The sequence below is a fragment of the Antrostomus carolinensis genome, unplaced genomic scaffold (assembly GCF_000700745.2).
Source record: "Antrostomus carolinensis isolate BGI_N321 unplaced genomic scaffold, ASM70074v2 scaffold4757, whole genome shotgun sequence".
Taxonomy (NCBI): Eukaryota; Metazoa; Chordata; class Aves; order Caprimulgiformes; family Caprimulgidae; genus Antrostomus; species Antrostomus carolinensis.
In genome coordinates, this window is record NW_010329354.1 from 179,712 (window position 1) to 196,525 (window position 16,814).

Below are 16,814 nucleotides of genomic sequence, written 5' to 3' on the forward strand. Positions count from 1 at the left end.
AATAGTCAAACATACATCCATGCTTCAGTTAGAGATAAGGGGAGACCTACTCTTTGCATTTACAGCATATCTGGTTCATAAGCGGCAGGAGCAAGTTCAGCCATCACAACTGTTCAGCTTGTGCTGCTCTGTTGCATCATTTCAGCTGTGGAGGCTTCGGTAACAATTAAGCAGAGCCTTTCACAGATGAAGAGATCCCTAAATTTTGCCAAGTGCGGTAGATGGTCTTTTATCCTTGCTACTGTATCTCGTCACTGCACAAGTTATCAACAGAATCCATCTCTCTCTACACTCACAGCATGGGGGTGGGGGTGTCTATTCTCCCATAAATGTGTAGGGTATTTATTTTGCTAACTCATCCACTTGAGCATGTAAATATCCATCTCATAACAAGAGATTAAATTTTTAGAGAAATAACAAATATAAAACATCATCAATTAATGTGGTTCTATTACAACAGCGTCATTGTAGAGACTGATAGGAAGGAAAATACAGTAGAAGTATTGAGCAGAAGGAAGCAGACAGATAAAAAGTGGCTTGCTAGGATCTGAAATACCAATGACGAGATGCTCAAATGAAGTTTTTTCATGGTTACAAATGAATTACTTACTGGTAAAGAAAAATCTCAGACTATGAAGAAAAAGGAAGAAAGAAAAAGAGAAAAAAAAACCTGTTTTCCTATTCAGGAAATTGATCATTTACACCATGGAAAATTGAAATTCTGATAAAAAATATTCCATTTGAAAGTTATCATAGGTAATGCAAGCTGAAGAAGAATATGATCCTTTGGCAACTGAATAACACACAAATTTGTAAAGACTTCTAACCACTATACTGCCAAAAAGAACTGCTAAACACTATTTTATGAATCATGCTGATATAAATCTGCTTCAACCCACTTACATGAGGCTTGCTAAGTCAATTTACTCCAGCTGTGATCTGGACTTATATATTTCATGAAACCTTAAATGCAGTTATTTAATAAATTTTCTACAATTGCAAATAGATGTTAAAACACACCCAAGCATTCTACAGTTACATCTGTCAGCACTGTGTACTGCTGGTTATGTTCAGCGTATGAATTATAATGTTCAGGTAAATATGGGGTAAGTCTGCTCTCGGGGTAGCTGCTGGAGACAATGGTGTTATTTCAGATATAATCAAGTAAGCATTAATAAAACTTTAGAAAAAAAAATGGTCTGAGCACTTTATTTTTGATCGCTCATGACTACAGAGGAAGACAAGGGAAATTTTCAAGCACAGTACTTAAAAATCTATCTAAACTTTATGCAATGATCATGGTTTTTCAAAGTATGAATTCTTCAAATATACAATGCACCAATGAAAGACCACATCCTCTAAAATGTGAGAGGGACTTTTAGTTCAACTTTTGGGGTTTGTTCTAACCCATTTTGAGTTAGAACAACAGATTGTTTCAGTGAAGGGACCGAAGCTGCAGCCAAAGAGCCATCTGCTGAGCTTCTCTCCAGTGAATCCCACAGCAAAAGGCAATGGGATGGAGCAACCCAGGCAACTGGGATACACATCATTAAGTCAGCGACAGAATGAAGGATGGAAAACTTTTGAGGGTAAGTATAGATGAATATGAACCCTGCATCACTGCATTTTTTTTTAATTTAAAAAAAATCAGAAAGATTAAGGTATTTGCTGCGAAGCTAGAAGACTATTACTGTATGCACTGCAAACAGGGCTTGCCTCAATGCTTCTTTGATTTTAAAATGAAACTGCCATAATAAAGTAGATTCAAACAGTCTCTTTTGTATCTGCATCTTCCAAGAAATCCTTTATGCGTTTAATAAAACAAATTTTTCTCCACCTCCACAGCAGGAGATTGTTTAGACCAGTTAGCACCAATTGGGGTTTCATTGTGTCAGCTCATTTCAACATAAATTCGTTAACTGGTCGTTTCTAAGGAAGGTACTATAATACTCTTAAGAGTCTGATATTCCATTCTGTGTTCCTTCAAGTAACTTTTAATACTTTTGAATTAGGATTAAGAAAAGTCTATACGTAGACTGTCTATAAGGATATATAATTCAGTGTATCATTTCATAACCCAGCTGTCAACAGAGACAACATTTTTATAATGCATGTATTGTATGCGTGCCAGTATGAGATGAATAGTCCTGTAACTATAATCAATACCGTTCATTCAAACAACTGGCAGGAGCATTTCAGACAACTGGCAATTTCATCAGTTTCACTGGGCTGCCCAAAAATAAACAGCTTGAGAGGAATGAATGATCGTTGTGGTTATCTATAAATAATACTAATCTCGGTCATTTGTTTTAGGGGGTTTGCCACTGGGAGTTGCAGAAGACTCATACCAGTGCATGGCAGGCTTCAAGAAACTAACGAAATGCTGAATAATTGTACTGTTGGTTTTTCATTCACCCAGTTACTGTATTTACATACAGACTCCACCGACAGTGCCAGGATCCCTCCAGAGTTACATACAGGAGCTCCAGCTCCGCAGGAAGCTCACACAATCTCAAGGATTTGTAACCAGCTCAAAAGTCAAACTGGGTTCAGAGGAAGCTCCAGTGATCTGAGTAAACCTACTCTGGGAATAACTAATGTCACTTCTGAGGAAATATGAGCAAGTTTAGGATTGTTAACTACTTCAGTGTGAAACTTGCCCACTCTCCAAAGAGGTTTTTTTGAGAGCAAAACAAACCTAACAGCTCAACATGAATGAGACTAACGCTGAGGCTGACGGGTGCGAGGGGAACCCAGGCAGACAGGGAACAGAAGGCGCCATTCACAGGCCTGTTCACTCTCACTGGGAAGTGAAATAGCTCCTTTTTTTAAAAAAAAAATTATGGTCTATCTGCTTCTATGTATCAAAGCAAGGTAAGAATAGAAGAAAAGGAAGGCAGCTGACTAAAGGGAAAAAACACATCTCTGTGGACTACAGATCCCAAAGAAAACTTCCAAAACCCAGAAGGGAAAAAAAGATCCAATTGCTGTGGCTGAAGTGACTCTCTCTCCCTGGCAGCCTTGCTGGGCTGTGGGCTAGCACACCACCACCACTGCTGCCCAGCCTGTGAGCCTGCAGATGGGTGGGTCACTGGCCCTCAGGCTCTGAACATATCACAGAATCACAGAATCTCCTGCTCCTGCAGGAAAATCTCCTAACCCCTGGGAATTATTATTAGGTTTTATACCTATTTCACTGGTTTGGAATCCCAAGATGCCTGGTGTGTGCTCTAGGGAAAACAGAGGAATGATCAGTTCTCTCAAGGACCTAGAGGCTGGCACTCCTCTGCTTCCAGGCAGGATTTGTGCTGCCATGAGACATCACTGCAGAGAGTTCAATATACCTTGTCACACATTCTTGCTAATACCATGAATGGGAGCCAATGCCATCACCTCAGCTCCTCCACACAGAGTGTAAAGCTCCAAAGAAACTCCATCAGATGAGCTCTGCAGAAATGCCCAAGCCCTCTGAAGAGACCACTGAGTGGGAAGCAATAGCACATGTACATACATGCAGGTAACCAAACCACTGCTGGACCAAGTTTAAAAAGTCACATTGTTCCATCTGTAGCCATAAACAACCATATTTCAGTCTTAAAGCCTGTTGCTCAGAAAAATTATATCCTGGTAATTAAAATAATCTTTAAGTGGTAGCATTATCCAATGCTTATTGCTAGTACAATATGAAGGACAACCAGCACCGCCAGCCACAACAAGAAAGCATTTCAGCGTGATGTTTATAGCATAATGGCCAACAGCAAAAAGATTCAGGGAACCAACTTCTTCAGAAAGAGAACACTCGCTGTCCAGTGGGCAAACAGGTAAAGCTCACAACCCCATCGGTGCCTCCCCACCTCTGAGAAATGAGACAGGCTGTACTGTGGAAGTTGCCTTTGCAAACAGGGAGTCAGTGGCTGTTTCAAAATGAAAGCCTTGATTATATTGTTAAGGTAAAAAATTGTCTGCAGGACATCCATAGAAAAAGTCAGCTTTTAAGAATGAGTGAATTTATCAAGCTGTAGATCTTTATTGCTTTGATCATCAATATTTTAAAGTTACTACTTTTTATCCTATATTGGCAATAAATCTCTGCGCACTTGAACTGTAATCATCACAGCACAACATGATACAATCCTCTCAGAGATTTAAAGTTGGACTCAAGTCACAAAAATCCACCCCAAACAAACTGGATAAGAAGATGGCTAACCTGGTAAAATAAAGTCTCTTTGTTTCAGGTAAATGATTAGGTAGCAGTGTACACTGCTATTAACCTAAAGGCCATAATGAGAGCTTAAATGAATAGCTGTAAGTGGACACAGGCCTTTGTAATGGAGCTGCACTCCTGCAGTTGGCACTAATTGACCCTTTTTGCTGGCAGGCTCAGCAGAGAAGGCAGGCAGCAGTGGCTGAGCTGCAGGCCCTTCTCTGTCATGCAGAACAAAGTCACAGTCCTGATTATCCAGGAGGTTTGATCATAATGCTTTACACTTCTATAGCATCTTTCATCCAGGAATGAGGCAGGCAGGATAGCAGGGGAGAATCTTAAACTGTTATTGCCCTTCCCACACCCATTTTGCAGGAGTAGGTCTCCTGACTTTGGAGCTTTCCAATACCTTTTGCAAGTGTACTCCACATACACTGAATTACACAGCTGAATTATGAGAAACTGAAATGATAGATTCATATTTCACACACAGCTTCACCCAGGCTTCTTGAAAACGTGATTAACAATCAATTTTGATTAAGATATTTCAAAGAAGATTTTAATCCCCTCACAGAGAATGTTGCAACAGATTGAATTCAACCCAGCATACATAATATATACACAGGGCTGATACAAGCATTTTTAGAGACCACACAATAGAAAGGAGGAATCTTATTAATCCTGCTTGCAATTTTGTCCAGAAAGATGCCATTTTCCAATTCATGTGAAGATTCTGAATAAGGCAGACTATTCCAGAGCAGCAGATTCTGGAACCAATTAACAAAACAATCTTATTAATGCAGGGAATCTCCAGACATTACCAAGGAAGCATGAAATCTTTTCAGAAAAGCCCACAACAAAAATATACTTTAATATCAAATTGTATCCTCCAGCGAATGCAGAGATTGCCTCAACTCAAATCTCAAATGCATCTTATGTGAAACAGGGGCTAGCACTGCAGAACAACACAATAAGAATTTAAGACAGGAAGTGCAGATAATTTATCTGAATAAAGCTTCCAGGAGAATAACTGATTTATGTTGATAATGATCCAAGCTGGAACCTGACCAGGATGCAGGAGTTAGCAGCATCACTACCCACAATAGGTTCACTATTCATGAAAAATAACAGGGTGTTTTTACAGATGAAAATAGGTTAAAATGTTAGCTTTATGCTTCAGCCAAAGACCCTGTTTCGACAGAGATCTGTTCTGGAATTATCCCTAGAGCAACTCAGGAAAAGGTGCTGTGTTTTTCAGTCAGGACTATCATTATTTATGCAAGCACATAAGAGACACAATGAGTTAAATTTCACAGAAGAGTCTATGGTCTTTAATGTCACACAGCTTCTATTCATACAAGAACTGCAAAATCCATAAAGTGATGCAGAGAGAGAGAGAAAAGTAGTGAAAGGTTCAAAGCTACAAAAATACAAATATAGAAGGAAAGGAGAAAAGAAAAACAAAAATCTGAAAGTAGAGATGGTGTAAGTGACTCCTGCTAAAAGCAAGGTCAGCACTTTCCACTGGAGACTACTTGATTTACATTATTTTGTTTCAATTGAAAACAAAATCTTTCCTTGGCAGATTCTACTCTACACAGTCTATTACTGATACTTCTGAGATACCCAGCATCATTTATAAAGGGACACTTATTACTGCTGAACGTGAATGTTTTGTTAAATTTCCCAGAGTTCCAAGAGCAAATATGTGCAATGCTACACAAGAGAGTACTCAGTTAGTTGCTGAAGTCAAAAGCCTGGACAACCTGGGGAGTCCTGGAGGAGAGGTGTACTACTGATTAAGATGCTCCAAGAACCCACTGGCTGTCCTGGACCCACATTCCCCACTTATCCAGAGGCTTAAAGCCAGGAACACCCCATGAGGGACCACTCTTTTTTTACCCTTTACTGGCTTCACTCCTTCAAACTCCCACAAAGCTACTCCAAATTTACCCCGCTGTAAATCAGATCAGAGGAAGACTCCGCTTGACTGCCCGTATTTATTTCATGGGATACAAAGAGGCTTTTTTTTCTTTCTGTTAGGGCAGAACAATGAAGCTCTAAAACTTTTAAGTCCCAGTGGTCATTGCAGATATGAAAAACTACGTATCACTGCTTGCAATTTCTTGTTGTGTTATTTAGCACAAAACAACTGTCAGTAAAGCACATCTGATGCATTTGGATACACACCTTTGAAACAGGACATTGTGGTTGTAGAAACCATCACTACATTTACTACGCTCTGCATGTAGTAAAGCTATACTGATTTGTGCTTTAAACAAGGCAACTTCTGAACCTGGAGCACAAAAATAGAGTAGTGGAAAATGTCAGGGGGTGTTAAGTGGTCTCATTTTCATCAATTTTGGGCTTATCTCACTGCCTCTCCAGGTAATTAAGTTGCCTGTAGATGGTGTGGAAAGACATACTATACATACTTTAACTGACAAAAATTGTCTATCCATAAAATCTGTCACAAGAGCTTGAACTATATACCCTGAAAAATGCAGACAGCTTCTCCGAAAACACACACAATTTTTTTTTCATCATCTATATGTCATTATAAAAATTGGACATAACAGGTGCTTTTAGACTGAAAAAGGCAGACTCATGTCTGCAGAAACATCTTGCTAACTCGGACAGGCTTCACCAAATTGTTTCAATCAAGGAAAAAAATGTACAAACCCCAGAAATCATCATTTCCAAAACAAAACATTTGGTTTCAATTGAGAGTCAATTTTTGGTCTAAAACTGTTTTAAAAGCTTTTATTTTTAATTCTCTGATTTTCTGGTTGATCCCAATCTAATCTTTAAAACCATTTGGGAACTACATCTGAAAGGAAAGATTAGCAAGTCGCTCCCATAATTTCCAGTCATATGTGTTTTTGAAGTCATGCAGCATGACATTCTAGGATATACAATCCATTTCTGGGATGCACAGAACAGCAGTGAGATAATAGTTCTGTGGAGGAACTCAGTCAGAGCTGGCCGAGGAGTTCAATATAAACATATGAAAACTACCATTAGTCATGAGAATCACTCTGCTAACATGGCTGAAACAGAAAAAATATAGCATTAGATGGCATAGGACAACCACATACATTTTTTCTCTTTAGTATCATTTTATATTCATTAAGAAGTCACAAGTAAACAGGCACAAAATTTAATGTTTTAGAAAGGAAATTCAAAGTAGGATAGCAGATATGCTGAGTGCTCACTCAGCCAGCATTTCCTTAGGTCCAGGTCCTTTTGACATACTCCACAATGGCAGTGAAGCCACTCTGGAGATGATACCTGACCACTGCACAAACACTTTGGAAAAAGATGTTTGAGTACATTAAACTTGCTAGGTGATTTAGAATCCCCCTAGCAGCTTCGATTCAATGCAAGGTTAGACCCTGGGTCAGTCCTTTGCAAATCAATGGACACTAATTAGCTCTCATCTAACTGCTAGGAAAAAGGAATGCACATGAACTCGAGTTTTCTGACCATCAGACTTCATTAGAATCCTAACTTGATGACACAAGTGGTAAAGCCCAAGAAGACAAAACCCCTGTAATCAGTGAAAAACAATGTCTTGCCATGTTCTGCTGTAGGGAGGCTATGGAAAGTTCATCACCTGAAAAAACTTATCAATTGCCATTTCTCCCTCTGCAATCTCCTGGAAGAAAAACACAAACAATCACCACCAAAAAATTTTAAAGAATTTAGCACACACAGAAGGGTACAAAGACCAGTCAAGATGTATGTCATGATCCAGCAACCCTGGGATTCTCTAGACCTGATCCATGTTCACTAAGTGGGCTGCAGCACCTCTCTTGGATGAAGAGCTCTGAAATGGAAATCAGACAAAGAAACCATGGAAGGCACCAGTCCCTAAAATGCACTGCTTCATATCTCTTGGAAAAGCTGGCAGCTGTGAGATACTGATTACAGCCCATTCTGCAGACCTCACAGGGAGAAATCAAGAGGCAACACTGCTTCTAGTAAAGACAGTTCTTTCTCCCACCACTCAAATAAGCAGCCTGAGTGTGGGTCAGGTGGGCAATAATTGGGCAGATGCTGTGCTGTAAAAGTGTGGACCATAGTTACAATAAAGATCCATGGTGTGTGGGAGACAAAGGACTTTCCAATATTAAACTTGCTTTCTTTCCAACAGCTTTGCTTATTTCAGGTAAAGAGCTCAAAATTTCTCCTTTGTCAAGTGATTGGCTTGCTGTACAGCTGCGACACATGTTCTCCTAGGTCCATCAGTGGGAATGTATGCCGTCTTCTGGCAAGGGCAGCAAATTAATAACTGCTAATTTCCAGTTATTTTTCAGAAGCATAAAGAGTAGGCTGGCTTTTGGTGGGGTGTGGGTTTTTTTTTACTTTTTGATTTTGGGATTTTTTTTTTAAAGGAAGGGCAGTGGAAGAATTGATCTATAAAACGAAAAAGGCACTGTTAGCCAAAGCTCTCCAAGTTTTCCACAGCAAACAGCCCTACAATACCTGTCTGATACAGGTGAACTGTATTACCCTCGTATAAGAGACAGCAAAACTGTGCTACCAAAAGTACAAATTGGCTTACTCCAAATCATGCTAAGAGCCATCAGAAGACTCCACAGCTTCCGAAGATCAGTCCCCTTACCCCATGGGCTGGGCCCAAATGCTTGATATTTGCATATGACAAAACTACTGATGGTGACATCAGCAAGCACCATTACACACATCAGTCCAGAAGAAAGAGCTGTGAAAATAATGAAGTATACGTGGAATGAAGTAAATATGCATAGACTATATACCATCAGAGAGCAGCTATGCCTTTCCCAGATATCTGCATATCATTTTAAAGACAGTTCTTGTATTAAAAATGACTCAAGACAGCGAAGTCGCCACGCAGCCCTGCATTTTTTTATTTTTTTTTTTTACTTCTTAATCAGAATTTCAAACCGTATTTGAATAAATTCCAACAAATACAAGCCCAACAGAAGGGCAAGACCAAGCATCCAAATGCAATCATGGAACTTACAAGTGGTCCGAAAGTTAACATTTTGCAAATTATGTTTGAAAAACAAACAAACAAACAAACAAACAAAAAACTTTCAACATATCTGAAATGTCCAAAGAGTCTAGCAAAACAATTATATACAAGTGGCTAGATAGGTCACTCCATTCCAGCAGAAGAGTGCTCAGCTGGGCTATTATCCAATTCTAGGAGAGCAATTCACCCTTTTTACAAGTGCCTGGCCAAGTTATTCACAGCACAGTGTCCCTGCAGGTTGACCCTCATGCATAAGGGCTTCTGTGCCTCCTGTGCAGCGTATGTGTGAGGGCTGCACATTGCCACCTGGTATTTTAGAAGCAGTTAAGATGATAAAACAGACCCAGTGCCTCAAACACCATAAGGTAGATATGCAGGAATGACTGCTAGGTGGATTCATAGACAGAACTCCTTCCTACATTCACTCTTCCTCTTTACACAGAAACCTCATCACCAGTTTCTCTCTTGCTCTGTGTAGCTATCATAGTTTTACCCCTAATAATTGCATCTTGGTGAGATCAACTAAAAAGGGACGCACTGCCTTTGGGTGTTTCACATATAGCTCTGTACTGAATAAATTAACTCTACATTTCTGCTGCTAAAGAAATATCTCCAAACTACCTGATAGACAGGCCAGAGTACATACTATGAAGCTGTGTGATAGTTATTAGTGTCCACACTACAATGACTACACACAGCTGAACATGAGTGTCTACTTTGGAGCCTTCATCAGATGACTGTACATGAAAAACTCCAAGATGATTTCAAGTTTGAGGTTTTTTAGGGCAACTGATATTCTGAAGATCAATGATAATATAAAGTTGATACAATGGAGGAAAGCACGCCTCTGCCTCTGATGGCAAATGTAACATATAAACATAAAGAAGAAAAAGATTCCCCACGGATGAAATCTGGATATTGCTTCACTGCAGTGATCATAGCACAGTTTCACAGAAACCGGTTTGATCTAGATCAACCACTTTTATATTTCTATTTTTAGATCGCCACATTATCCCAGTGGAGGTACAAGCCCTTGTATAGCAAACCTCACAACAACAGGTATAGAGTTTTTAGGCTGCCTTATAGGGTCCCTTAGAAAGGGGGCCACAGCCTTCTAGTGATCGATACTCAGCAACAGCATATAAAATACCAATCTTAGGATGTAACTTAAATGTCAAATATGAATTCAACGTAAATATCTGTCTCACAATAAATTAACATGAGTTTTCAATCATATACTTTGGCTTGGTTTGAAACCAAACTATGAAACCAAACTCTTGCAGCTTTAAAAATAACATATTCTAAAACATTTTAAGGATGCCTAACTAAATCAAAATTAGCATTCCAAAATCGGTAATGACAAAATACGTACTTTAAATGAAAAAATGTTAAATTGCTGGATTGTGACAATAAAGAATCACCAAAGATACATCAGCTCCCTCATTTCACACCTTCTTGCATAACAATCCTACACTTGCAGTAGGACAGCCTCCCACCTCCCAGACACTGAACACGGAGAACCCAGAGGAAAGAAACTCGCTGTCTTCTGTGGCTCTTGGACAAGCTCCTGACTCAGCCTTCAACAAAACTGTGGGGTTTTTTGGTTTTGCTACAAGCTACTGTCACATGCTTGTTTCCCATCATGGCATCTCCATTTCCTCCTAGAGATAAACTACAGCTGTTATAACTTTTATTAGAATGTGTAGTGAACCAGTAGCTCTCCAGCCCCTGCCAATAGTCTCATGGGTCCTCCAGGCCTGGTGCTACACAGGAAAAGTGAACAATTTCATCTCTGCATCTGCACAAAATCTTTCAAAACTGAACAATTAAATGGTGCTCTTCATTGCATTTTACTCCTTATTCATTTGGTAAATTCAGTTTCTCAAAAAAGCGTCAATTCATATGAGATTTTTTTTGACGTCTACAGTGTGAGTTAAACCAAACAGTGTGAGGAACCCTAACATTAAAGAGTATGTAAATGCTATGTATGTAGCAGAGGAGGAGAGAAAGGACAGTCAGCTCATTTTAAAATTAATTTAAGAAATAATAAAACATATTTGAAACCAGTACAGTTCCTTCTGCTAACACTGAGATCACATTCAGCTTAATGACAAATCATCTGCTCTGCCACAAAGTAGAAACAAACTTTGGTTTGAACACACCCTTCACCTTTCGACCTACCCCAATATTGCAAAGCTTTGACCCCTAAACTAAAGCCAGCTATTTTCTTTGTCACTCAGCAGTAACATACAACACTCGAGTACTTTCTGCAGCATAAAAGGCATTTTCAGGGATCTGTAATGAACAGAGTTGTGTAGAAAGCACATTTCCAGGTGTTTTACCACAGAATGCTCGGAGAAACCATAGTGCATTCCTTATTGGGAGAGTGAGGCATCTACCCTGTGGTCTCTACTGACGCAAAACCTCCAGTACATGGTTCAAACTTGGCAAGACTTTCAGTGAGACATGCTTATGCTTTTGGCAGAAGGGAGCTGACCACTTTCAGCATCAGCATCCTTTGCCAGCTGGTCAAAGAGTACACAGATGCAAGGGAAGCAAATTATCTGCCCACTGGCAAAAAGAAATGCTGAGCAGCACCTAAGGAAAAAGTGTGTGTGTGCATATGTGTGAATGAGTATGTGTGTAAGCATATATATATATATATATATATATATATGGGCTCCTGTGCTTTGGGAAAAGGAGTAATACAGTTAAACTGGAAAGATTCTCTGCTACTAACCCCGTGGTATCATTTTCTGTGACATTCTGACAAAAACAAATGGTCACTTTTTCCATTAAAATCTTTGAAGCTGAATTTTTAAGATTAAACACAAGGACTGCAAGGATGCTAAAGAAAAATTTCCTAAGTTACTCTGAAATCAGACCCCCTCAAGAAAGTGTCCATACACTCACTCACAGGATTTTAGCGACTTATGGTAAGCATGTCATTATATCTTCCCTCTTTTTTTTTTGGTCTCTTAAAGAACAAGTGCCTGTGGAAAAATCACTACACATCAACATTTGGTAAAATATAAAAAGCCTTCTGGGTTCAGAAGATATATGAGAAATGACTCAGAAAAATTAACAGGACAAGAATTTGCAGCTGATAGATTAGGTTTAGCTGAGAGGGAATCTGCCTGTAGATCAATTAGATTCTGCAATCACAGCCCTTTTTCACCCGTACACATCCCACCGCTATCATTTCATGATCAACAGATTTTAATGAAAACTAATGCTTTGAGAAATTCCATGGGGACTATGTATAAGGTTGAGTTTATTTTTCTAAATATTTCTTGAAAACTGTACATAACACAAGTGCACGTTTGTTGGCTGTAAAGGTGTACAACAGCAATTTTTTGCAATGACAGTGCAGAGAGGGAATATGAGATCTGTGTGCTAATGAGCTGACACTGCAGAGGCTAGAGCAGTGTTAGTATAGTGCACTACAAGTGCAGAGCAGAAAGACATACGTGGGTTATTTCTAGGGAATATGATCTACAGAACTGTATGCATAATTCAACATTAATACTAACATCCTTTATCAGAGGTTATAAGAAAAGCATTAAAGACACTTCAATGATGAATTTATATGTTTGAGTTGTTATATTCATATTATTCTGAAAAAGCCAGTTCACTTCCTATATGAGCATTTCTGAAGTAAATGTAACATCCATGTTTTACTTGATTTTATTAATTCACAGATCAAGTTATCTTCCTCCTCTTCTGGTTTTTTTTTTTTTTTTCTGACGGCAAAAAGCTGCATATTTTAGAAGACGTAATAAATCCCCCCAGAGCCAACTGATAAACTTCAATTCACCTTTAAATACACTGGAATTTTCATCTGTGTTTGCATTTGCTCCGTTAAGACATCATACAGCTAAATAAATAGGTAGGCAGATAAATACAGAGTGGATGAATGCTGTATGCCTGTGTTTAAATTCAATATACAGAGAGGGGCTCAGTGCGATCAATAAAGCAGAGAGTACATGTACATGAATCAGACTATGCATCATTTAACTGAAAAAGGAATGAGAGGGAGGGGCTTATGGCAGGAATTTTCTTTTGCTTCTAAACAACTTTGTTCCTATGTTGGGATACTGCCAAATCAGCCCTACCAGAGGTGGGCTTTTTATCTCTGGCTCATGAGGATACTTCAGAAGAGATTTTTTTCTCCTGCCTCTGGAATGTACCAGAATGCACCAAGAGGGATATGCAGCTGTACACTAAGAACATAAGTCTTTCCTGAGCAGAGCTCCCCTCAATCCCTGCACACATGAACACTTAGTACAGCCACTATCATATAAATCAAAGCAAAGGAGAATGAAAAGTATTATTTTATGGATACTGACTAGTATAGGCGCTAGGATCAAGCTACACATGCTACTTTCTCCAATTTCCGTTCAGTTCCTTCACCTGTCCCACCACAAAGTCAGTCACAGTCTCCCTCTCTAGTGAAGGCAGTCAGAGTCACTGCAGGTTTCTCTCCTATGGGTCCCTGCCAATTCCAAATATTGATCAAAAGGTTGTGTGACAGCACTGAAGACAATTTATGCTTATCTCCAAGAGAAGTAAAAATGTTGTGGAAAGAATTCCTTCATGGATATGGCAGCATCCTGAAATTATCTGCCACTCCACTGGGAAGTGAGGATGTGATTAAGGGTACTTAGGTCAGAATGTTTTACATGTTAGCCAGGTAGTGTGAGGAGTTATTAGCTCATCCTAATGCATGGATATGTATGAACATTCTGACTTTCAAAGATAATTGCTTCCAGATCCAAAAAGAGCAACTGTTGTTCTATATTTTTTTTAATTTATTTTGAGATACCGAGACCCATCTGACTGGTGACTTGGACTCACTGTCTTCTTTTCCTACCAACAGTATTACCAGATGGTTGACATAGCTATGGACAAGGTCACCTTTCCATTTTCTTTCTTCTGTTTCTTTTTTCACATCCTCTATTTTTAAATAGGTTATCATAGGTTGGTATTCTCTGGTCCATGGTTTCTCCAGAGATTTAAGTTTTCCCAGTTTTACTACACTGGTAATATGTGTGTTGGAACACGCAACCCTATACTACAGAAAACCATCTCATCCTACTAAAATTACCACAGCCATCACCAAGCAAAAGCAAAAATCGTTAGATGTCAGAAGATGAGAAGCACACTGACTAAATAATACATTGACTGCCTCTGAATGAGTGTGTGGTTCACTTGTCTTGGTGGGATCTGTACAGAAGTGCTGGCAGAACTTTAGGAAACAATTAATAATTAATCACCCAAGCAGTTTAATGTATTTAGTTTAAATCCATATAATTGATATTTAGGAAACTATGTTTGAGATACAGCCTCTTGAAGGGATTACACTGATTAAGGATTAATAGTCTGACATTTGTTGTAAGAGCTGTTGAGGCTGGATAGGATTAGCAAAATAAAATGCAAAGTACAGACATGCTTTTATTTACCTTTTTTTTTTTCCACTTTACCATTTTTTAAAATTAGATATTGTATAATTAACCCCCCTGCAAAAGTTTTAAAGGTCCTAATTCAAAACCCTTTAAAACATGTAATGCTGCACTAGCAAGAAGCAGTCACATGGGGGATATATTAGAATATCAATCCAAAATTTGTCCAGATATTTCCTATTGTATATTTTTCAAGCATCAGCTTTCTCAGAAAATACCTGAAATCCTAGAAGATTAAAATATCTACTTGTCCAGCCTTCCAGTTATACAGCATGGGACAGGATTATAAGAACTATCCTATCCCCAACAAACAAAAATTAAAGAAATAAGATAGTCAAAACATGAAATTGTCTTAAAACAAGATATACTAGTTTTCTGTACCCCAATACTTCATTATTTTAATATATAATGCTTCCTCTTTGAACATTTTGTACTGTGGGTATATAAAGAGGAATTCTGTTCATAACACAAAGTTAGTATATTGTATTCAGAGGTCCTTTAGATCATGGACAGACATATTTCTGTATAATGCAAAATGCATGCAACTACCTCATAAAAAGACTCCATTCATTGTCAAAGATTTACAACGAAAACTGTATAAAACTGAATTTGGACACATTCTTAAAACAAATATTCAGGAACTACTACTGGTAAAGGAATGCTTCTTTAAATGCAGAACACGCACCAGTCTTTCAGGAAGAGATTTCGCATTTTAACACCACATTAACACTACTCAAAGTTCTATCTTGCTTTCTTCTGTTAATAAAGGCTCAAATTGTACGCATGCACTGCTGGTGCAGAGCTATTTCTCATAACGCTAGGCGTTCTGATTCTATTTTCTCTCCCCTCAGCTCTAATGGTATTTGTCAGTTTACAGTCTCCTCAGCTTTTAACAGGACTTTCACTGTAAGAAAACAACCCAGCATTTCAGGGCAGAGAAGTAAGCCCCTCTAGCTTTGTCCCCTCAAGGTCACTTGTAAACAGCTGTTTCTGTTTTATTCCTACATGGAATTATTTGCAAATTACGCTGTTTCACACGGCAAGGTTGTAGCCTCATCAGAAAAGGGATGTTACTTCAGCAGCAATTCACTGATCACAGCTACACAGCACTGCTATATAACTAACATGGTTGTTTTTGCGGAAAACAAAACTAAAGGGGTGAAAATAAGTGGTGAGAGAACTTTCCTTAAGGTATTATTCAACCGTATAATGCTGCAAATCTACTAACTCTCATGTCAATACACACATTTGTTACATTATGTCGTATAAACAAGAGCTCATCTGAGCTACCACAGAGAAACTGAATGTAAGGACAGACAGAAAATAAATATTTTTTTAAGAAGCGTGTATTTACTTACAAGCATTTGTCACTGAAAAACTGTTTGAAGAGTCCAAGTGATCTACATGATAGTTCAAATGGAAGGGCTTTTCTGTGGTATTTTGGTTTGTGTTGTATAACTGTACAGCAAATCGAAATGCACTGTGCTCCTGAACAGTGTTCCTCATGAAAAGTCCACCTAGGATGGGAAGAAAAAAAAAAAAAGAAAAATACAATAGGTGTTTCTGAATGAATTTCGAGGAGAAACAGTGACAATAAGTTACATTTGCATACTGCACGTCTCAGGAATGAATGAACAGGAGCCTAACCACACAGTTCTGACAGGGTGCGTACATGAAACACATACTCCAAGTCCAAAGTTGGGCTTTTGAAGCCACACATAGCATCCAGGTGCCCCCTGAGCTATCAGGAGTCACTGGGAGCTGCAGGTGCACCTCAAAAACCAGGCCACTCATCCACAGATGCACGCACACAGGATTGAAAGATTAACTTAGGGAACTGCAGCTCCTAAATGATCTGTAGGCTACCCAAATCATGCCTCTGTAGAGTTCTTTGCTAAGGACACCGGTAGCGTGCGGTGTGGAAACGTGCGGGGCTCAGCGGTCTGGCGGAGAGCACGCACGGCTGAGCGCTGCTCCAGGGGAAAGGCAGGGAAAAACCAAGTTTCACTGCCCTGCCCTCAGCCTTACGGCTCCTTCGGCCCCAGGTTTAGGGCACGCCGGGGCAGGTTCACGCCGTCGCTCTCTCGCATTATTCAGGGCACGATTCCGCACGAGCACGGACCGAATC

General features: G+C 39.2%; 1 protein-coding gene across 1 annotated transcript in view; it reads right to left on the bottom strand.

The window, feature by feature from the left end:
• GRIA3 (glutamate ionotropic receptor AMPA type subunit 3) overlaps nt 1-16,200 on the bottom strand; it is a 150,993-nt gene extending 134,793 nt beyond the window's left edge. Inside the window, exon 1 of the mRNA XM_010172523.1 lies at nt 16,045-16,200. Within this exon, the coding sequence (XP_010170825.1) occupies nt 16,045-16,192 (148 nt within the window). The 5' untranslated portion in view covers nt 16,193-16,200. The remainder of the gene's footprint in view (nt 1-16,044) is intronic.
• Between the last annotated feature and the right edge of the window lie 614 nt (nt 16,201-16,814).